The sequence below is a fragment of the Balaenoptera physalus genome, assembly GCF_965194825.1.
Source record: "Balaenoptera physalus genome assembly, chromosome: 4".
Lineage (NCBI taxonomy): Eukaryota > Metazoa > Chordata > Mammalia > Artiodactyla > Balaenopteridae > Balaenoptera > Balaenoptera physalus.
In genome coordinates, this window is record NC_138891.1 from 142,440,316 (window position 1) to 142,464,948 (window position 24,633).

A 24,633-nucleotide genomic window follows, 5' to 3' on the forward strand; every position below is an offset into this window, starting at 1 on the left:
CTTCAAATGTACTATTCTGAGCTCTAAGTGTTTTACAACCGTCCCAAGGACATTCTAGCAGCGTGAGCGTGTGACTCCAACAAGCCCGTGACCAGCCTGGGTCTCTGCAGAGTCCGTGACTTCAGCGGGGACCAGCAGGACTGTGGCAGAGGGGCGCTCGCACTCCCGAGGGCAGCACAGCATGTGTTCAGCAGTGCCTGACTGTAATTAAAGCACGAGAAGGAACGAGAGTGCAAAATTTGTTTGCCGAGTCTAAAATTATCCTCTGGTTTCAGTGCCTCCATCAGGAGGGAGAGGCCTGGGGAGGATGTTTGTCTTGAGCAGGGAAAGCTCAGCAAGGGTGGAAACTGTCTGTGTCTCATTGTGCGTGGACCAGAGACGTGCGTGTTCTTTCTCTCTGCTAGGTTCATCTCAGCCGGCTCTCTTGGCTTGGGTTTTCTCTCTTAGTTAAGGAGAGGACCGGCTTTGAAGAGTTAAACACCGTACAGATGCCGTGCTCTGTCTCTGGGCCTAGATTCTTCAGATGGGATTTTAGAAATGAATGGTTTGTAGGTCCGTAGTTCTTGTTTATTATTGAAGTATAGTTCATTTGCAATGTTGTGTTAGTTTCAGGTGTACAGCAAAGTGATTCAGTTATACATGTATATGTATTCTTTTTCAGATTCTTTTCCGTTATAGGTTATTGCAAGATATTGAATATAGTTCCCTGTGCTATATGTAGGTCTGTATTTTTAAATGAGCCTGGTGGGGAGTTCTGTGTTTGGCGGGGACCTGGGCTTCCTTCCTGCCCAGCTGTGGCACCCTTGTTAGCTCAGGCCCAGTGCTTCTCCCTCTGTAAAACCCAGAAGTAGGATGATACCTGCTGTAAATTGTCTTCTGACTTTCAACTCTAAGATCCGAATGTCTAAACTCTCCCCCAGGACACAAGGCTTGGCCCCCAGGGAGGCTTTCCAGACTTGCAGGCACCTCTTTGGAGGCAGACGGTCCCCCATCCAGTCCTGAGCTGTGCCTCTTAGGCAAGTTACTTGGCCCCTCTGAGCCTCATTCTTCAGCTGGAAATTGGAGCTCTGTGCCCTCTGTGCAGCCCTAGTCACGCTTCACTTTTCCTGGAATCCAGCAAAATGACTGCCCCACCCCTTCTCAACTCATCCAGCAAGGGGTTCTTCCCTGTGATACGTATTTCAAGCTGGCTTCATTCTTATAAAATGTACAAATCTATGAAGGCCAACATTAGAGACTTTGCAAGTCGGCCCTGACAGTTTCAGTGGAGAACCTATGATGGGTGAAGAGGCCGCAGGGGCTTCTTCCCGGTTGTCTGCCCCGAGCGCGGCGGCACGTGCCTGCGAGGTCCTGAGCAGGCAGCTCTCACTCCGTATTCGTCCAGGGACACCCAGTTTTCTCACGTCCTATCCTCCTTGACCTCTGCAGCGCCCCTGCTCACCTCCCTTACCTGTCCTCTCAGCTTCCGTCACACCCTCCTCCCAGGACCTCTTCTCATCCCTGTGTTCCTCTTCATGGGGGTCTCCTTTGCTGGTCCCTGTCTCAGGGTGGGTCCTGCGCCCCTCTCTTCTCCCTGTACCCTCTCCTAAGCGATCCCATCCATGGCCACACCATCACTTCCCACCCATTGGTCACTGACTTTCAAATGCATCTGTCCAGCCCAGGCTGACTCCCTGGAGGTTAGACTCAAAGAACCAGTGACCTACACAAATCCCGCTTGGATGCCTTAATCCCACCCCATGTGCCACAGTGCTCAGATCCCTGATAAATGATCTCTGATAAATGCACAATGGTGCCCCTGGGTCCTTCCCAGCCTCATCTCCTGCCCCTTCCTGTTCTCAGTGCCAGCCTCCACGGCCATCACGTTGTCTCGTGGGACAGCTTCCATGCTCTGCCTGCTCTCCCCACCACGTCTCCCTGACGCCCACCTGCCCCTCAACTCAGCTCATGTGCTTTCTTCCTCCGGGACCTGGACAGGTACCCCTTCCTCCCAGTCAACACTCTTCCAGCTCCACCCCACATCCCCATCACATGCCCTCCTAAATCTTCCCCCGTCACATGCCCTCCTAGCTCCTCCCCCATCACATGCCCTTCTAGCTCCTCCCTGTCACATGCTCTCCTAGCTCCTCCCCCATCACATGCTCCTCTAGTTCTGACCTGAGCAGTGCAGTGTGCTGGGTGTGTTAAAAGAGACACATCCAACATAGTCCTTCCCTCGGGCAGCTGGCAGGAACAGGGCAGGCCTGCTCTGGAAACTTCACTGGGCCTGCTGAGAAGGCACAGAAGTAATTTGTAATTAACTTGCAGATTCAGCAGTTAGTGGATAAGCATGGTCGGCCTTGCCTTCTGGTCCCCGGATGAGAGGCACAGGTGAACAAACATTCTGCGTTCTCGGCCATTCATTTTTTTACCCACGAACATTCCCTGAGTCTTTCCTGTGGGCCAGGTGATAAGGCTATGAGAAGGAGATGGGGGAGCAGACAGCACTCCTGTGTCCTTAGAAGAATCAGATTCTAGTGCAAGAAACGGAAGTTAACCAATCACACCAATAAATTTAAAATTAAAACTGCTACAAGGAGAAAGGCCAAGGAGGAGAGATATATGGTGGAGTTCCAGCACTGTGGGGGGGGGGGCAGTCAAGGAGGGCTTCCTGGACAAGGTGGCATTGGAGCTGAGATCTGCAGGAGGAGAAAGATGTTCCAGAAGAGCAGAGAGCCCCCGCAGGGCTCTGCACCAGTAGGAAGCTTACTGGGCTCAGGGAATTTATAGGGAAGTTGATGCCCAAAAGGGCCTTGAGCACCACATTTAAGATCTGGTCTCTCTTCTAAAGGGCATTGCCTACTACAGTGTGACCTTGAGCGAGTTATTTCACTTCTCTGAGCGTTGGTTTCCTCATCCGTAAAGTGGAGGGGATGATGTTACTGCCCTGATGCGGGTGTTTGAGGATTAAAGTACTTAGTGCTGGGAAGTGCTCTTAGCGCTGCCTAATACCAGTAAGTCTTCCACATGCCTTGGTAATTTTAGTAATTGTGATTTTCTCATCACCATCACTCTTCCAGAGGACTGATGTCTTGCTTTGCATCCAAATTAAGCAGTGTTTATCGCCATGGGCATCTGGCAAGGTAATGAGAGAGCTGAGAGCTGCTTCCTGTTGTTGTGCCAGACTCGTCATTGTTTGTCATGTGATCTTGTTTTGTCTAGATTCCAGAATTCTCTGATGGTTTCTGGACGGGGTCCCAGCTGGCATGCTGGACAAATTCTGAAACACCTTGGTCTTATTTCCCTAAAATCTCCATCTACCTGAGAGACGAGAACTCTAGCAGATCATTCCGCATAACTATCCTGCCTCAGGTATGAACTTGGACTGTGTTTTCTCTTTTTAACATGGAACGTGCAAAAGTAAAGCACTTCATGCACAATGAGTGCATTTCGATATCACACCTGTATTAGGTAGCAATTGCCACGATAATGCTGCGTAACAAACAACCACAAAATCCAGCGGCTTTAATCAGTGAGCTTATATTTCTGCTCGTGAGTCTGGGCAGGTCTGCTGGTCTTGGCTGGCTTGCTCACATGGTCTCTGGTCAGCTGGTGGTTGGCCAGGGATAGGTTGGACTTGGCTTAGGGTGATCTCCGAAGGCCGCACTTGTGTATCTGGTGGCTCGATTGGTGGAGAGATGGGGCCATTGTCTCTCAACACCCAGCAGCTGCCTCAGACAGTGGCAGCAGGATTCTGTGAGAGAGAAAAGAAACCTGCAGGTGCTCCTGAAGTCGAGGCCCTGGGACTGGCCACCACCTCTTGCACAATGTTTCCCAAACCAGGCCAGGGGCAGCCCAGATAACCGGGGTGGGGACGTAGACACCACCTCCCAATGGGAAGAGCTGCAAGGTCACATCACAATGGTGAGGCTACAAGGAAAGTTAAGAATTGAGGCCATTTTTGCAGAATCTACCACAACATCAATATATGTTTACTTCTGATTTATTTATGAATAGAGACTAACGCTGGATGCTCAGAGATGGAAACATCAGTTTTTCCGTATTCAGTAAATCGTTGATTCCTCCTTCGTCCTAAGCATCTTGTTAAATAGACCAAGTTCCATCTTCCCCCGTCATGTGTCTAACCTCTTCCTCCCCTTCTCCATCCCCAGAGCCTTCACTTACATCCCCTCTCACTACCACCTCAGGACCCTCCAGCATGCCCTCCACACAACCCCACCCTCTCCTCCTTCTAAAACTATCATCTTGCTAAGCCACAGCTCTCCACCCCACTACTGCAGTCCTGGAGGCCTCATTCGCCAGTGTGGCTTTCCGTGACCTCACGGGACCCATGCTGACTCCCCAGCGTATTTCCTGCCGCGCCCTTGACCCTCCACTCTTGGTGGCTCTCCTCCAGCACTGGGTGCCCGCTCCCATCTCCTCGCCTTTGCTTCCGCCAACCCCCCTGCCTGAAATGCCCCCTCCTCCCCACTCCATCTGTGTATCCACATTCTTTCCATCCTTTAAGACCCAGTGCAAACAACCCCTCTTTGTTGAACCTCTGCTGAGCAGAATGGCCCATTTGTGAGCTTGCCCTTCAAACTCATAATGCATGTTTTCTAGTCTACTCATCTGGCCCGGAATCATATCTTCAGGGTAGAGTTTATGCCCTTGGCTTTTTCATTTGACTTCTTTTTTCTCTAATCACACACACACATATTTCTTCCCCCATTAAATTCTTAATTCCTTGAAGATGAGAACCATGAGATTTAAAGATCATCCTTCCTTCCCTAGCACTGCCATGTGGTAGAGGGTGGTGCGTAATAATAACTGTTTGTTGAATGGACAGATCAATGTGTCTTTGTTGCAATTTGCTGAATTTGGGATAAAGGAGTGGGAATGGGGGACAGGGAAAGAGGAATAATTTCAGAAGAAAAAAGTAAATGATAATTTGGCTTTTCCCCATTCTCAGCTTTATATGGGGGGAAGTGCATTCCAGAAATGGAGAGCTGTCGGGGAAAGGATTGAAAGCTTTATGAGAAATACAGCCCAACAGAGGACACATATGCTGAGAGCCGGAAGCTTGAGTTATATTCTCAGCACTGCCCTTGACTCACACTATAACTTTGAACAAATCACTTAGCCCTTTCTGTGTCAGTCTCTTTAACTATAAAAGAGAGATAATAATACTTGCCAAAGACGTTTTCAGAAGAGTGCAATATCCTTGGATGAACAGCACTGCATAGAGTGATGTTAGAATGATATGTTTTCAGCATCTTTAAAATAATGTGCTCTTTGTGATTAAATTTTGGTCAGCCCAACAGCAAAATGTGGACATTATTTCATCAATGCGATTTGTAACTAAAGTTGAAATCCAGCTTGAGGACAAAGGTGAATGTGAACTGGAGAATAAATGGCATGTGGGTGAGTCGACAGTCAGGGACTCATAAGAAGTAGGAGGAAAGCGGGCATTCAGGGGGAAATCTATAATTATGTCCAGGGCAGGCAGAGCTGAAGGTCCACTGGGGACCGTCAGCCACTTTTAGGTCTGAGCACTGGGTGAGCGTGAAGATATAATGAGGGATGTTTGGGAGTATTGCATTTAATTTGCATAACTCTGGATAAGAATTCAGTTTTATTCTCACTTACAAGACTGTAGATATCTTTTGGTTAACTTTGACATGTCCACAGTTTCACTTTTTAAAAATCTGCTTTCCCGTGTTTTCCTGATTTCTTATTCACCGTCCCAATCCCGTTTGCTTTCCATTGCCTTGTTGAGAAAGGATGGCAGTTATGAACCACTGCCCGATGAGAACTTCACAAGCAACACCCCTGGGAACAGCGCTGGGGGTCCCCTCCTAACACCCCAGCTCTGCCCAACTGAAGCCCTTCCTAACATTCAGGGCAATCATCAAGGCTCCTTGTCACCAAAGTTTTAGAATGAGGCCCCTACCCAGGACCGTTCAGGCATCAGCAGCAGTAGATGGGCAATTGATTGCTAGTGCAGAAGAGTCATGCCAAAAAACAGTGTGTCCATCCCCAAACTATTTTCCAGAAACACATGGGCTGAATCCTATTTGGCCTGTCTAAAAAAGAAGCCCCCAAGCCCAGCCCACAGGGAAATTCTGATTTTTTTTTCGTATAATCCTAAAAACATAAATAGTTTCAGTCTAAATACCACCAGTTTGTCTATTTATGCTGTTTTAGTTAGAAGGCAGGCATTTTATTCTGAGACCCAGCAATACTGGAGCTTTCCCAACATGTTACAAAATTTACAGTCTGGCATTTTTATTGGGAGTCAACTGGCACACACACAGAAAGGACAGAGGGAAAGATACAAACTCAGTTTGCATCATGTTTGTATCAGTGTTATCGTTTGCATTTTATTTGGTGATTTTGGGGGGTTTCATTATGGAATTAGTTCATTCAAAGGTAGGAGTGTGTGTTTGTGTGTTCTAGGACCTGCTTACAGAGCCCTAAATGGAAGTGTTTCCGTGGTAGCCGAGTGTATCTTCCACCTTTTCTTAATTTACGTTGACCCTCAGGAGAAGCTGTCTATTTCATCACACTGCTCAAGCTCATTCATTTAATACACATTTGCCGAGGCCCTACTATGTGCCCGGCATATACTAGACGCCTAGGTGCCAAGACTATAGTGAAGAATAGGATGATTCCTTGCCTTGAAGAAGGGTTTACAGACAGGCATCAATCAGTGCAGGGTTCTAACTGCTGGACTCACCGCCTGGACATGGCAGCTGCTTGACGTCCAGAAGGTTATGACTCTGGGAACAACCCTGGCGTGTCCTTGCTCACCTTCATGCCTTGAGACCCCTTTCCCTCCGGTCTTCCCTGCACGCGGCAAGTGCACTGATGTTCATCTTCCTCACGTGTCCGTTTGACCATGCACGTTTTGATCATGCAGGGAGCATGTGCTGTCATTCGTCTTTGTATTGCTGGTACTGAGGACAGCGTCTAGGCCTTAGTAAGTGCTCAGTAAGTGTTGAGCACGTAGACGACGGATGGATGGACGGACAGATAGACATCTCCTGGAGGGGCGCACCTGTGTACAGTCAGAGGTGGTGTGCATGTTCCTATCACTTCGGCAGTGTTTATCACCAGGCACATGGTCCCAGCCTCTGGACGGCAGGGCTGGTAACATCCCCTCCGTTCTCCGTAGCTCCCAGGGCGCTTCGGAGAGTCTGAGCACACGGCAGCCTCAACAATTTTGTGACATTGCCTGATTCGTGTTTTTTCTTGTTTGCTCCTTCCTCTTCAACAGCTTTACATTCAGCCCATGATGGGGGCTGGCTTGAATTATGAATGTTACCGATTCGGCATTTCACCTTCCACAAACGCGCTGGTGATTGGTGCTACCGTGATGGAGGGCTTCTATGTGGTCTTTGACAGAGCTCGGAAGAGGGTGGGCTTCGCGGCCAGCCCCTGTGCAGGTAAGCGATGCTTGAATTGGACAGGGGGCCCTCACAAGAGCACCTGATGTCAGATAACTGACTTGGAAGCAGTTCTTGATGATGAATCAGTTGCCATTGAATTCTTTCACTCATGCCTATCTCAGACATCAAAGTCTTATCCTCAAAGTGTACTGGGGGATTGCAGAGAGGAAGAAGTGAGAATAATGCATGTCAGACTTTTAGTCCAGTGCTTGACACATGGCAAATGTGCAATAAATGTTAGTCCTTGCAGTTATCTCTCGTATTAAACTTAAGACGGCATCTCATACCAGGAATAAAAATACTCTGTGGGGCCTTGGGGATGAATTACAGTTTTTGGACAGTAAAAGCAAAATGAATAAAAAAGAAAATGCATCGATAAGCTGTGTGTATTTTCTTCCTCAAAGATATCCTCGTTATGAAATCAGAGGTAAGTGCCTGTCATTGCTATTTCTAGAAATCCTAAAATCGTGAGTGCATTTTTCTCATAGTATTTTTTTGAAGAGATACTATGAGGGTGACACAGCAGCATTATTCGGTGAAGTCTAGCTTGAGGATTGTGTGGATCTTCAGAGAAAGCAGGAGAGCACAATAAAGTTGATAGGATGGTTAAACCCCTTCCACTTGGAAATGTCACAGAGTCAGCAGCTTGCTTGAAATGAAGTGTTCCCACAGTACACAGTTTAGAGGGAAGATCAGGTACTTCTGACTGATAGCCCAAGCTAGCGAGGAGAAGGCAAATCACAGAAGCGGCAGGAGATGGAGTTGCTGGAGGGATGGAGAAAGCGCGTGCACCAGGGCGGAGGCCGAGAGAGATGCCGCGCTCAGGGTAGGGTTTCAGAGGACTGAAAATGTCCCAGTACATTGGATTTGGGGTCAGGAACAGAAGGGAATCCCCAAGTTGTACTGGTAACATGCTAAGGGGGAGAACAAGAAATGTGAGGTAGAAAAAGAACTGACAACAAAAAGATAAAACAGAAGAAAATCAAGGGTTGTAGTGAAATACAAGACTGCCATGTAGTGAAGGAAAGGGAATATGAATTTGAGGAAGAAAAAATTCTTAGACATTAGATGTAGTTGTATGACAGGCAGGGACGCTGGCTGACCATGCTGGTAGCCTGTCCTCGGACCAGACCTTCACTCTGATCTGAAACCAGCTGAGGGGTTTGGAGGCAAGCAGGGGAGGTGAGGGTACACAGGCAAAATGCCAAATGATCACAGCTGATTTATTCAGGAGGTGAAGTTTCAGTTCTTATTTCTTACTACCTAAATCGTGGTCTTCAAATAGAGGCCCAGTAAATAAAGCAGGTAAGTGATGCTTCATATTCTTGTTTCAAAAAAAAAAAAAAAAAAATGTAGAACTAGAATGTCTAATTCTGAAGAATTCATGAAAAACTTGAAAATTTGAATAAATTTCTAAATTTAAATGTATTATTAAATATGTTATCAATGATAGTCTGATATGTCTGTCTTGGATGCTAAAATAGATCCAACTTAATAATTTTGGTAAATATTACTTAGCGCCAATGAAAAGGTTAGATACGAGCTACATTTGGTATCCTTCAGTCTTGGTGTAATCTTTTGGACACTTTCTATAATAAGAAATATATTTATTATAGTGCTTCCACTGTATTCTATATGGGATATGCCATCTACCTAGATAGCTAAATATATAGAAGCAAGTGTAAGCATATATTATTTGGTATTAGAGAATAAACTCTGCTTAAAATTACAACAGCTGAATAAAAATTTCACAAATTAAAAAAAACAACAACAAAAAACACGCTGTCTATTCCCACGAAGTAAAATAACAATTTGGAGAACAGAAAAAGAGAAATATTCAATGCAAAAATTAAGTATTAGGCCAATTCATATTCTATATAAATAAAATCATCTAACCCCAGGTACGTATTTGATATCTTGCAATATATCTCCTTAAATACCAGTGCAGATTTCTTTGTATTAGTGAACAGGCTTGGAATCCTTGAGACTTGACATTTTTTTTTATCTTAGTCATGAGTAAATGTTTACCTTTCAGCTGTGTATTAACTCTTTCAACCTGTTAGATTATCACTGAAAGAGAGCTTTCTCTGTAGCATTACCTGGGACTGTACAACCTGGAACACCACTGTATCTCCCAACTGTGACTGTTTCCCTTCTTCTAACCCAGAGGACCTGAGAACTACAGCAATTTCCCCACAATTTCTGTTCTCTTGTTAAATACCATTAAAGCAGAGGCTACGATGGCAAGAGCTGTTATATCGTCCACTTTACTTAATACCTCAGAGAGCTTAATCATCGTATGTTTCCCGAGTGAATTACGGTTGGAAATAGTTTAATATTAAGTGTCTCTAAGCAGACCGTCTCTTGCACTTCATCATGAATTCTTTGTTAGGTGCTCTTATACAACTTCTTTGGGGCTATTTTTTTTTAAATGTACCTAAGGTCTTGGTACTTAAACATTAGATTTTACCAGCAGTGGGAATATACTCTGATATGTCTCCACTTTAGTGCAAATTGTTTAGCCATTAAAGTAATTACTTCCCTCAGGGCAGCAATTAGGAGCTAGACAGTGGTCTCAATAAAGCACCACAGTAAGTGGAAGAGATACCCTGCCTTTCTTTTTCTTTTTAAAAGTGTTTATTTTTAAGTTATAGCATGTTTTAAATAACAAAATGTTTTCAATTGCTAGAAATCATGTTATTATGTACACACTTGGGAACACCCAGATCGAACAAATGCTAACATTTTGTTATGTTTTCTTCAAAAATTTTTCATAGAAATAAAAATAAATACAGCCCCATGCCAATTCCTTCCCCAGAATTACTCTTTACCCTGAAATTTGTGTATATTCTTCTCCTAATTACCGCACACTTATCATTTCACTTCGTGGTTATAACTACCTTGGATTAGTTATCCATTGCTGTATAACAGTTACCCCCAATTTAGCAGCATTCCATGGCCTTGTGCAGGTGCCTAGGGTCAGGAATTGAGAGGGGGCGTAGCTGGTGGTTCTGGCCCGTGGTCTCTTGTGAGGCTGCAGCCACCTGAAGGCTGGAGGGTCCACTTCCAAGTTCACCCACGTGGTTGTTGGCAGGAGTCTTCTTTCCTCACCATCTGGACCTCATCACTGGCCCGCCTGAATGTCCTCAGGGTAGGACACTGATCACCCCAGAGCAAGTGATCCCAGAGAGAGGGTCTTCTGGTCACACAGAGCAACCCTGGTTCTGCACTACTTGGGAGGGGACTACACGGAGTAGATATCAGGCAGCAGGGATCGCTGGGGGTCATCTTAGAACCTGCCTACTGTATACTTATAAATGAGTACCTATACCAAAACATAGGTTGGTTTGTTTTGGTGTTTTGGTATTTTTTAATTTATATGAATGCCTTCGTGCTGTGCATACATATTCCTTGTCCACTTGCCCTGATTGCTCAACTTTACATTTGGTAGAATCTCCATGTTGAAATGAGTACTAGGTCATTCATTTTGACTGCTATGTAGTATTCCATTGTGAGAGTATACCCAGATTATTTACCCACTCTGGCCTTGAGTAACATTTGGGTCGTTTCTGATATTTCAACTGTGTTGAACATCTCTGTGCACGTGAGTGAGATCTTCTGGAAATGGAATTTCTAGGTGATTTGCTATGCCAGCCTTCAGTGTTACTGGCTGCTGACTAATTTGTCTTCCAAGTAGCTGGAACACCAAAGTTATACAAGAATTTTCATTCCCTCAAAGTATTATCATATTTGTTTTTTGTTTTCTTTTTTGCCAATATGTGTGTGAAATAGTGCTACATTTTAATTAATTGCTCCTGAGATGACATAACTTTTGATATGTTTATGGGATGGTTAAGCTTTTTCTCCGATAGTGAATTTTTCTATTAACAGCTTGTGCACATTTTTCTAATTATTTTTTATTGACATACATAAGTTCTTTATATATTTTAGATACTAATTTTCTGGGTTATATGCATGGCACATATTTTCTCCTAATCTCTCTGGCTTTTCTTGGTTTTTGTGTCTTTTATTTACATTTTTAATTTAATGAAGCAAAATTTACTAATCCCTTTTTATAGCTTCTATTCTGTACTTTATTTGAGAAATTCTTCCTTTCTCTAAAAAAATAGAGATTATTTTTCTTCTAAAGGTACTTTATACTTTTGTTTCATTTTCTTCTAAAATGTGAAGTGGGAATCTAATTTTTATGAGGCCACTGAATTTTCTCAGCATCATTTATTGAATATGTTTTCCCACTGATTTTTTCAATATTTTATTGTAAAAAAAATTAATATACAAAAAAGACTAAAAATAATACAATAATGTCCTGCATACTGACCATCTAGACTTAATTTTAACATTTTGCCATGTATCAGTATGTGTATATGTATACATATATTTTTTGCTGAACCATTTGCAAATAAGTTGCAGATATCATGACATTTCACCCCTAAATATTTCATTGTTCATCTCTTAAAAATAAGTACATTCTCCTACCTAACCATAATATCAATATGACACCTAAAAAGGTAACAATATTTACCTAATATAATATCTAAGCCATATTCAAATTTCCCCAGTTGTCCCAAAAATGTTTTCCTTAGCTTTTATTTTTTTTGAAGGCCAGTTGTATTATAGAATGTATCATACTCAGATTCGAGTATTTCCTGATGGTATCATTTAACATTTTTGTTTAATATCATATTCATATTTCCTGGAAACTTAGGACTAGAGGCTTGATTAGATTCAGGTTAAATATTTTTTGCAAGGTACCTACTGAATTTTAATAATTTCTTTGTCATGTATATATATCTGGGTCTATTTCTGAGCATTCTATTCTGTCCCCACAGGGATAGTTGTGTATCTCTGTGCTATAACATATGGTTTTAATTTCTGTAGTTTATAATAAGATTCAATATCTGGTAGGTGTTTGACTCTTCTCCTTATTCTTCTTTAAAATTGTCCTGGCTACTTTTATCCTGTTATTCAGCTTGTCAAGATCCCTGAAGAATCATATTGAGATTTTGATCAGAACTACATTGAATTTATAGATTAACTTGAGAAGACATCAAATTTCTACTGTATGAGTCTTTCCCCCATGAATGTGCTAAATCTCATTTGTTTAGGTCATCTTTGATGTCCTACAGCAAGGTCCTGTGGTTTTCTCTAAAAAGGTCTTACACGTATACTTATTACTAAATACCTCTTAGCGCTTACTGTTATTATAGATGAGATTATTTAAAATTGTATTTTCTAATGGATTATTTGGTATACAGGCTTTCCATTTTATTGTGTAGTAATCTTCTACACAAGGCGTCCAGCCGCCTTGCTGAATTCTCCGTTTTTTAAAGTTGTTAGAATCACTTGGATTCTCTTTGGAAAGGTAGATGATCTGCAAATAATATGCTTTTTAGCATTTCTAATCTTTTGTCTTTTAGTTATTTTTCTTTTTCTGATGCTTTTAGAGACACTATTGAACAGAAAATGGTGATGGACATTTCTCCTTACTTTAATGGGGGTGATTAAAATACTTCACCATTGAGCATAATGGATAGGTTAGGTTTGTGGAAGTCCCTTCCAATCCTCAATTAAGGGATTCCTAGTTGCTGACATTGTTTAGTATGAACTTAAAAAAGCTGCTCAACAGTTTCTACTAATGTTAAACATACTCCTACTCAGTGACCCAGCAAATTTCACTCTTAGCTATATGCAAAGGAGAAATGAATGTGTATGTCCACTGAAAGACTTGACCAGAAACAGCTTTATCCATAAAACTAACCAAAGTGCTGCATTCATGATAATTACATAAAACTATCATTTTCATCAAACTAAATACAGTCCAAAGTCCTTCAAAGGAGAATGGATGAATAAATGGTCATCTTTCCATTCACTGGGACACGACACAGCAATTTTCTTTCTGCTGCAGAATGTACTTTAGGATTTCTCTTATAAAAGTCTGTGAAAGGTAATTTTTATTTTGCCACACCTCTTGAATCATAATTTAGCTGTGTGTGGAATTTAGGTCAACCGTTTTCCCTTAGTGTTCTGGAGATGCTGTTTCATTACTCTCCTGCTTCATAATTGCTGGTGAAAAGAGGCCAGTGAGTTTCAGTTGTTATACCTTTAAGGGTAATCTATTCCTTCTCTCTGGGTGCTGTTGAGACTTCTTTTATTTTAAATTTTTAGTGTTCTGAACTTTCACCATGATATATCTAGATATAGATTATTTTTTCATCTTGCTCAAGACTTATTGTGCTCTCTGATTCTGATAACTCATGTTCTTTGTCATCAACCCTAGAAAATTCTCAGCTGTATCTCCACACCCATTCTTCTACTCTCGTCTAATCTCCTATGAAATAAATTTTGGGAGTTCTTGTTATTTCCTCCATAACCCTTGACCTTTCATTCATATTTTCTTTGCTGCGTTTTGTGTAGGTTCCTCAGGTACATCTTATATTGGTCTAGTTCTCTCTTCAGCTGTGTTCGATCTATTTAACCTATTCTGTGAGTTTTAAATTATATTGACCGTATTTTTCATTTTCAGAAATTCTATTTTGTACTTTCTCAAATGTACTAGTTTACTTTTCTGTAGTGTCCTGTAATAATTTTGTTGTGGCTTGTATTTCCTTTATCTCCTTTATCATTTTTTATTTAATTTTAAAAAACGGCTGGGTAATATTCAAAAGGTACATTGATTTATACAGCACCCCACTCTCTCAGATTCAATCACGTGAGTACATAAAATCTTCCCTCGTTATTACTTTTTTGAGCCTCATGATCTCCTATTGTATGAGTGTTTCCTAATTTGTTTAATTAATCCTTATTGATAGGCATTTATGTTGTTTCTAATCTTTTGTTGTTACAACAGTGCTGCAATGGATACCGTTTATATATGTCTATTCACAGATAAGAAAGTATACTTCCAGGTTGGATAACTAGAAATAGAATTACTGGGTTGAAGGGTGTATCATTTGTAATCTTGGTGAATATTGTCACATTGCTTTCCATAGAGATTATACTCGCTAATACCTGACTATACTAGTTCTCTAGCAATGTATGTGATGGCCTGTTTCTCCAGTCCGACTCACCAAAATAGTGACACACTTTGGGGAATTCTGCCAATCTGATAGGTGAAGAAAGATTATCTCAGTACGGTTTTAATTGTATTGCTTTATATGGGTGAGGTTGAGTTTCTTTTCATATATCTAAGGGTGTTTGTTTTTCCTTTTCTGTGATCTATCCACTCCTATCTTTTCCCCATTTTTTTCTGTTGGGTTTTTAGTTTTTGGTGTCAATTTTTAAGAGCTCTTTATGTCTTCATTTGTCTGGAGAAAGAAAAGCTAAAATTCATATCGCAATCGGAAATTATTTTTAAACTTTGCTTCTGATGAATTTTAGTGTAAAAAATGTTTACTTTTATGCATGTAAATATATCAGTCTTTTGCTTTAAGTTTCTTGGGTTTAATGTCCCTTTTAAAATTACCTTTCTCACTAAAATTATTTTGTGAGTTATTTAAGTATATACTTTTATGTTTGATTTCCCTTGGCATAGAATGTACAGATTAAATCTTTTCTCCCCAAGATGACTACCAGATTGTTTCTATAACATTTATCAAATGATCTATCTTTTCTTGACTAATTTGAAATCCCACTATTATTGCACACCAAATTCGAGTAAATATTTGGGAGATATATATTTATTTCTGGGTTCCCTATTTTGTTCCATTGATATGTTGTATAGTATTAGTTTCCTTGTACTGTTCTTTTTTCAGAACTTCCCTGCTATTCTTAATTTTCTTTTCCTTTATGAAATTTTGAATCAGCTTATTAGTTAAAGAAATAATCTTGTTGGTATTTTAGTGAGTTTTTAATCCCTTTAAACACAGCTGTTGTATAATGCAAGCAGATTGTTGTATTTTCTATCATTAATAGAGAACTGATCTCCTTGTTTTTGTGTCTGCTGACTGTTCTCTCCTGGTGGACTTTTCTTCTCACTTGGTTTGTAATTTTTTGTTGTGAGCTTATCTTTAGTGAGAGTGTTTTTTTGTTTTTTTGTTTTTTTCCCAATCTGAGAGAGTTCAGTGCACTTTGGGTTGTAAAAAATGTTCCTATAAAGCAATTTGCACTTTTCTGTTGAGTGTTTTTCAAACCATGAGAAGTATAGTGTTTCTACACCAAGTTGTGTAAATTTAGATGGCGGCCATGATTGAGGTATTGGTTTTGAGGTTCTGTTTCTCATGGGACAGTCTTTCTTGCCCTCAGCTTCCACCCTCCTCAAACCTCAGACAGAGTCAGGCTTCCTTGTTGGTAGAGTTTTCCTGGCTCCCTGTACTGATGGGCCAGACTTTTGCTGGCATGTCATCTCTAGCACCCCTGTCCTTGGTGCTGGGGTCAAGTCTTCTGTCCACCTCCAACTCGTTGGGAATTGGAACCCAGCCCTAGGGCCTATTTCTGAGCTCAGCTACAAATTTAAAATTAAGGGTTGTTTTTGTCCTCTTTTCTGTGTGTTATAGCAGGAGGAAGTTCTACCTTTGCACCAACCAGAACTTGAAAATCTTTGGGAGCTGCCCTTCTCCCCTAGTGTCTTTATTTTGGTTTTCATAATAATCTGTGTTTGTCAGACAACACTTAGCTTACGGGATTAGGCTTCTCTATAAGGGTTGGGGTGGAAAAGAAGGCAGTGAGTGGGAGCTCTTTGATTAGAATCTCCTGGGGAGCTTTTTAAACTATGCATGGTCTACATCCTCACCTCTTTTTTCAGCCAAGGTATACAAGAATGGCGGTGGGTGGGTGCGTGATGGGTATTTTGGAAAAAGATCCCCAGATGCTTCTCTTCTTCTGCCCCTGCTTCTCCTCAACTCACCCTCCACTCCTACGGACAGTCACTATTCTCGTCTCAGATCAGAGCCAGATAAACAAGGTGGCAGTCGTGGCGTGTCATGGAGATGGCCAGCCTGGGTCTGCAGCACATAGTCGCACATACCTGGAACAGGTACCGGGGGCTGGAGCACATTCACCTGCCTCTCTGTTGCCTGGACCAAATGTTCTATAGCTAGGAAAATAGTAGCGTGTTAAAATCGACAACTTTCTCTTAATGTATCCAAAGCTTCTGAAACACCACCCATCTCTTTTTATAGATTGAGACATTTAGCACCCAAGAACTGTATAGATTTCAGCTTAGACAATTTGAGACACATCATGGATTGTGGCAGCCGTTTAACTGTGAATTTTCTGTGCGGCAGGTTGAAACTGGATATTCTGGTTCATGTTTAAAAATAGGAAAGTTAGCTGTTAAGAACAGAGTCTCAGAGATATGCCTCTGCCATCTACTTAGAGTACAACCAAAAGATGCCAAAGCCAAGGGCCCCCAAAGACATAGATTAGGCAGCCCTGCTTCCTCATTTTACAGAAAAGAACACTGAGGCTTTGGGATGGTAAGTGGCTTCACATGGTTGCAGAGCAAAACGGTACTGAATCCATTGCACCGGTCCTATAACTCCAGGACACCCTTCCAAGTAAAGCACGTCCACTCAGAAAGCATCTCAGTACCAACTAATCCATGGGAGGGGATGGGTCACTTCATTTTGTATGCTGTGGTGGAAAAGACCCGACCACTATAATTTTTATAGTTGGTAAAGGAGCTGTCTTCCTCAGGCACTCATTATCAGCTGGGTCCTGACCTTCTAGGAAACAAGACAGAAAATGCATAATTAAAATTTTAACCCAAGTCCTTGATGAAAGAATTTAAAGTAACAGTGTATTAACAGCTGACATTTAGTAAACACTGACCTTAGTCCAGGCACCCTGCTGAGTGCTTAACTCCTATTGACTTGGTTATCTACACAACAAGACTCTGCTATTATTGGCTTCACTTTACAGATGGGGAAACTGCGGGGCAAAGAAGTTCAGTAACTTGACCAAAATGACACAGCTCAGAAGCGGCAACTAGGACTTGCCCCCCAGGGACCATGCTCTTAGCCACGGCACACTATGGCCTCTCATAAATAGATCCAACGTGAAAAGTGAAAATCTGTTCTGTGACCACAGAATTAGTAGTATGTGTAATAAATGCACAGGCTTTTCAGTGAATGGCATTTCTAGAAAATACTCTTCAGAAGTAATTTAAAATCAACTTTCCTTTAACATTGGGTGGCTGGTTAGCAAATGTGAGAAGGCTGTTGTTTCCAGATAATACATTATATCTGACAACCTTAAATTGGGGCTAGTTCTCAAAAACTTTTAAAAAAATACATAACTTTTCTGATTATAAAAATAATACATGTACATTAAAGAAAATTTGATGATGTTGGGGTTTTTTTTTTTTTTTTTACTATTTTTATTGTATTTGTATATATGTACAGATGGTCCTAGATTTATGGTGGTTTGACTTGAGAGTTTTTGACTTTGTGATGGTGTGAAAGCCATATGCATTCAGTAGAAAGCTTACTTTGAGGTATGGATTTTGATCTTCGGCTGAGCTAGCAATATGCTGTCGATGCTGTTGGGATGCTGGGCGGCGGCAGCCTCAGATGCCAGTCCGCCCCGCAATCTCCAGGGTAAACAACCGATGACACGCTTAGAACCATTCTGTACCCAGACAGCCATTCTGTTTTTCACTTTCAATACAGTAGTCAGTAAATTACAGGAGATATTCAACACCTTATTATAAAATAGGCTTTGTATCAGATGATTTTGCCCACCTGTAGGCTGATGTAAGTGTTCTAATGTAAGTGTTCTGAGCACTGTTAAGGTAGACTAGGCTCAGCTACGATGTTCAGTAGGTCAGGTGTATTAAATGCATTTTGACTTAATGATATTTTCAACTCATCATGGGTTTACTGGGCTGTAACCCCATCATAAATCTAGGCAGATGTGTGTGTGTCTCATATATGGAAACATGTATAAACTTGGGCGTTCCACTTGAAGAACAGTACTAAAATACTAAAATCCCTAGGTACCTAGCAGAGCTGGCGTTGGTTTTGTTTTTCTTTTTTAACCTAAATGCAATCATTTCACATGTGTTATTCTTTGACATACTTTTTTGACTGCCTTGTTCTTTTGATTTTTTGAAAGCGTCATTGAGATATAATTGGTATGAAATGAGCCGTTTGTGTTATAGGGTACAATTTGGTAAGTTTTACATTAGGTGTGCAACCTGAAAACCATCCCCACACACAAGGTGATAAACATTTTCATCATCTTGCCCCAAAGTTTCCTTGTACTTTTCTGTCCTTCCTGCCCCCCAGCCCTTGCTGCCTCCGACCCCAACCCCAGGTAGCCACTGATCTGCCTTCTGTCACTATAGATTACTTTTCACTCTTTAGAATATCATATAAATGGAATCACAGCATGCATTCCTTTTTGTCTGACTTCTTTCACTCAGCATAATTATTTTGAGATTGATTTTTTTTTCATATATCAGTAGTTCATTCATTTTTATGCTGAGCAATGCTCAATTGCATAGATATATCATAATTGGTTTACCCCTTTCACCTGTTGAACTTTTGGGTTGTTTCTGGGTTTTTTTGGCTATTATAAATAAAGCTGCTCTGAAAATTAGTGTAGAAGCCCTTGGACATAATTTTCATTTCTCCTGAGTAAATACCTAGGAGTGGAATGGCTGAGTCATAGGAGAGGGATAGGTTTCACTTCCTAAGAAATTGCCAAACTGTTTTTCAGAGATGGCTATGTCATTTTCCATTTCCACCAGCTGTGTATGAGAGTTTCAGTGCCTCTACATCCTCACCAATATTTGATATGGTCCATCTTTTTCATTTTAATAGGTAGGTAGTTGTATCTTATTGTGGTTTAAATTTGCATTTCCCTAATGACTCATGGTCGTGAACATCTTTTCATGTGCTTATGTGCCATTTACACATTTTCTCTGGTGAAGTGTCTTTTCACATTTTCTTGCCCATTTTTGTATTGAGTTGTTTTCTTATTTTTGAGTTTTCAGAGTTCTTTATATTCAGAATACAAATCCTTTATCAAAAATGTGACTCGCAAATATTTTCTCCCAGTCTTTTCAGTCTCTTAATATTGTCTTTCAAAGAGGACAGGTTCTTAATTTTGATGAAATAAAATTTATCAGTATTTTTCTTTTATACATTGTGCTTTTTGGTGTTAGAGCTAAGAAATTTTTTGCCTACCTCAGTGACACAAAGATTTCCTCCTGTGTTTTTTCTAGACATTTTATATTTTTAGAAATGTGTTATTTAGTTTCCAAATATTTAGGGATTTTCCAGCTATCTTTTAGTTGTTGATGTATAGTTCCACTGTTGCCAGAGAACATAGTATGAATTGAATCTTTTAAAATTTATTGAAACTTGTAGTGTGGCCCAGAATACGGTCTATCTTGGTAAATGTCCTATGTGCTCTTGAAAACAATGTATATACTGCTGTGTGGGTGGAGTATTCTGTAATTGTCAAATTGATTGATAGAATCGTTCAGGTTATCTGTATCCTTACTTATTTTCTGTCTCCTTGCTCTATTATTGAGAAAAGGATGTTGAAATCTCTGAGTATATTTGTGAAGTTGTCTATTCCTCCTTTTGCACTTTTACCATTCTTCTTTTACATATTTTGAAATTCTGTTGCTAGAGGCAGAAATTATGTCATATTTATGAATTGAACATTTTATCATTATGAAACTACCATGTTTATCTGATAACCCTCTGCTCTGGATCTACTCTGTCTGATATTAATATAGCCACTCTGGGTTTCTTTTTATCAGCATTAGCATGATACATCTTTTTCCATCCTATGACTTTTAACATAATTGAGTATTTACATTTAAAGTAGGCTTCTTGTAAGCAGCCTATAGTTTGGTCTTGCTTTTTATCTAGTTTGACAATCTCAGTTTTTCAACTAGGGTGTTTAGACCAGGCTTCAGCAAACAGCAACCAGCAGGCTATATCTGGCACGTAGCCTGCTTTTCTATGGCCCATGAACTAAGAATGGTTTTTACATTCTTAAAAGGTTGTTTAAAAAAATCGAAAGGAATATGTGATAGAAATCGTGTATGACCCAAAAAACCTAACATGTTAACATGGTCCTTTATGGAAAAAGTCCACAAACCCCTAGTGTAGACTATTTATATGTAATGTGATGATTGATATGGTTTGGTTTAAGTCTGCAGTCTTGCTATGTGTTTTCTCTATCTTATCTGTTCTTTCTTTCCCTTTTTTCTCTTTCTGCCTTTTTTTTTTTTTTTTGGCTGCATTGGGTCTTTGTTGCTGCATACAAGCTTTCTCTAGTTGCGGTAAGCGGGGGCTACTCTTCGTTGCGGTGCGCAGGCTTCTCATTGCAGTGGCTTCTCTTGTTGCAGAGCATGGGCTCTAGGCACACGGGCTTCAGTAGTTGTGGCACGTGGGCTCAGTAGTTGTGGCTCGTGGGCTCTAGAGTGCAGGCTAAGTAGTTGCGGCACACAGGCTTAGTTGCTCCGTGGCACGTGAGATCTTCCCGTAGCAGGGCTCGAACCCATGTCCCCTGCATTGGCAGGTGGATTCTTAACCACTGCGCCGCCAGGGAAGCCCCTCTGCCTTCTTTTGAAATGAGCGTTTTTTTTTTTCCCCTTGTTTGTTAGCTATGACTCTTTGCTACATTATTTTAATGGCTCTAGGGTTTGTAGTATCCACATTTACCTTATCCCATCTACCACCTCCTGTAGTAAAAGAACCTACACAGTGTACTTCCCTTTCTCCCCTCTGTCATTTGTGCAGTTATTGTCATACATATTACTTAGATGTGTGTTACAAACCACCCAATATATTGTTATTATTTTTGCTTTAATCAGTCAGTTATCTTTTTAAATATTTAAAGTTAGAAATGAAGATTTTACAATTGCCTACATAGTTACAATTTATAGTGTTCTTTTCTGTGTGTAGGTCCAGTGTTTCCACCTGATACCATTTTTCTTCTGCTGGAAGGGTTTCCTTTAGTTTATTTTATAGTGCAGCTCTATGGTGATGATTTCTTTCTTTTTTTCAGCTTTATTGAGATATAATTGACAAATAAAAGTTATACATATTTAAGGTATAAAACTTGATGTTTTGATATATGTGTACATTGTGAAATGATTACCACACCCAAGCTAATTAACATGTTCATTGCCTCACGTAGTAGTTTCTTTCTTTCTTCCTTTTTTTTTTTTTTTTTTGGTAGTGGTAAGAACACTTAAGATACACCCTCTTAGCAAATTTCAAGTATACAGTATTGTTAACTATAATCACCATGCTGTACATTAGATCCCAGACTTATTCATCTTGCATAACTGCAACTTTGTGTGCCTTAACACCTCCCCATATGCCCACCCCCCAGCCCCTAGCAACCACCATTCTACTCTCTGAATCTATGAGTTTGACTTTTTTAGATTTCACATGTAAGTGGATCATGCAGTATTTGTCATTTTGTGTCTGGCTAATTCCATTTAGCATAATGTCCTCCAGGCTCATCCATGTTACACAAATGGCAAGATCTCCTTATTTTTTAAGACTGAATAATCCTTCATTATGCATATGTGTGTGTGTGTTTGTGCACGCGCATGTGTGTGTCTGCCTATGATAAATTCTTTCCGCTCGTGTATGTCTGAAAACATCTTTTTTATCTTCACTTTTGAAAAATATTTTTGCTTTGTGTAGAATTCTAGGCTGGCAGGGTTTCTCCCCCTGGTATTCTAAAGATGTTGCCCCACTATCTTGTAGCTTGTATTATTTCTGACATGAAATCTTCTGTAATCCTTTTCTTTGTTCCTTTGTACATAATATTTCTTTTTTCTCTCTGCTTTAAAGATTTTTCTCTTTATCACCGGTTTTCAGCAATTCACTGGTGTATTCATGTTTCTTATACTTGGGGTTCTTTGAGCCTCCTGGATCTGCGGGTTTATACTTTCTATCAAATTTGGAAAGTTTTTGGTTACTATTTCTTCAAATATTTTTTCTGTCTCCCATCCTCTCCTCTCATTTAGGTGGTCCCATGGTTTACTGATTTTCTATTTTTTTCAGTATTTTGCTCTTTCTTTGTTTCATTTCGATAGTTCCTATTGGTATGTTTTCAAGTTCACTTGTCTTTTTTCTGCAGTGTATTATCTGCTATTAACACCATTCAGTGTATCTTTCATCTCACGTAATGCAGTTTTTAATCTCTAGAAGCTTGATGTAGGTCTTTTTTTTTTATATAGTTTGTATGTCTCTGTTTAACATGGCTAATACTTCCTCTAGCTTCCTGAGTGGAAAAGAGTTATAATAACTGTCTTAATACCCTGTCTAATAATTCTATCACCTGTGTCATTCCTTGCTAAGTTTTAGTTGATTAGTTTTCCCCTGCTACGTATTGTGTTTTCCTCTTTCCTTGCATCTTGGCAATTTTGTATTGGATGCCAGACATTGTGAATGTTACCTTGTTGGGCACTGAATATGTTTGTATTCTCTAAAATACTCTTGAGATTTGTTCTGGGTCACAGCTAAGTTCCTTAGAAAGAGCTTGATCCTTTTTTGTCTTGCTTTTAAGCTTTATCAGAGGGATCAGAGCAGTGTTTAGTCTATGATTAATCTTTCCTATTACAGAGGAAAGACCCTTAGTGCTCTAAGTACCCTGTGAATTGAGTGAGTTTTTCTGGGTTTTTGTTTGTTTTTGTTTGTTTTTTTCACTGTGGGAAACAAGAGTGAACAGGAAATAATTGGCAATAGGCATTATTCTCAGCCCTGTGTGAACTCCAAGCACTGTTTCTTTTAATCCTTCCAAGTGGTTCTTTCACTGGCCTTCATTCATTTTAAGGTCAGCACTCAGCTGGAGGCTCAGGGGAGGTCCTCTGGAGATGTGCGGCATTTCTCTTGTGTAGCTGTCTCCTCTGCATCCCTCTCCCTGCAAACTCTAACGGCCTTTGCTTCTCTGGATTTCTGCCTCTGTCTCCCCAACTTGGGGAGACCACCATACTCCGCCAGTGTCACCCTTCTCTGTGCCACAACCCAGGAACTCTCTCAAGGCAGTAAGAAGGGCACCTGTGTGGCTCACACCATCTGTTTCCCATCTCTCAGGATTTACTGTCTCTCCTTGTTCAAGTTTTAATATCTTCAGTCTTTTTTTCATGTTTTTTTGTGTGTCTATTTTAGTTGTTTCAGGGTAAATCTGGTTCCTCTTCCATCTTGTCTAGAAGCAGAAGTGGTTTCAAGTGACTTTTCATTTCTTTGTGCTTTGCTCTATTAAGATATTGTCTTTGCACTAAGCATGTTTCCCTCTCACAATTGCATTTGTTAAAGCTTCTCTATTTACAAAGTAAATAAATCTTTGAAAAGACAAATGACCTACTGTGGAAAGACATTTGCAGCCAAAAAAAAGTTTTTTTACCATATAAACCACTCTTACAAATCCACGAGAAAAAGATAGAAATTATAATAGAAATAGAAATGGCCAGTGAGTGTATTTTTCAAATAGTCCCCCAACTAGTAATCAGAGACTTGTAAACATTATGATCTTGGATTGAGGACCATCATTCTTCCTTATAGATGCTTCCTTATAGATGCTGGTGTGAGAGTGGGAAGTGGCACCCCCATCCTATGCTGGTGGGCATGTGTGCACAGTGGCTCAACGTTTCTTGTGGGCATGTTGTCAGCATATATCCAGATGCCTAAAAGTGAGCATACCTTGAACCATATTTTACTTTATTTATTCATTCTGAAACATAATAAGAATATGGGCAAAGATTTAGGTACAATATGTTTCATATGTCAGTGTTTATAATGGTGGAAATATTGAAAACCACTTAAATAGTCACAAATAGGGATTGATAAGCAAATTCGATACATCTATAGTTCGGTTTTTTGTGTAGTCATAAAAATAGCATTGTGGAAAATGAAGTGATATCAAAAGATTTTTATCACGTAATGTGAACATACAGTGTATGAGACAGCATGTGTTACATGATCCCATCTTTGTTTAAAAAATTGATGCCTATGATTATACTCTAAACTATGAATATTGACGTTTCTGGGTGGTGAATTTATGAGTTTGTATTTCCTTGTTATAGTTTCAAATTTTCTACTGTACGTATGTATCGCCTTTGTAATAAGAAGAGTGGAGTTATTTTTTGTTATTTAAAATGTTTGTTAAATGCTATAGGCCAGGTATTGGCAAACTTTTTCCACGAAGAGCCAGATAGTAAATATTTTAGGTTTTTGAGCCAGATGGTCTCTGTCACAACTGTCCC

General features: G+C 40.4%; 1 protein-coding gene across 3 annotated transcripts in view; it reads left to right on the top strand.

Moving 5' to 3' along the window:
* The window catches only part of BACE2 (beta-secretase 2), a 114,768-nt gene that overhangs the window by 58,630 nt on the left and 31,505 nt on the right, over positions 1 to 24,633 (top strand). For 2 of the 3 annotated variants that reach the window (XM_082458822.1, XM_082458820.1), the window contains exons 7-8: positions 3,202 to 3,351; positions 7,259 to 7,427. In XM_082458822.1, coding sequence (XP_082314948.1) covers positions 3,202 to 3,351; positions 7,259 to 7,427 — 319 coding nt within the window. The remainder of the gene's footprint in view (positions 1 to 3,201; positions 3,352 to 7,258; positions 7,428 to 24,633) is intronic. The other variant, XM_082458821.1, reaches the window with a different exon arrangement.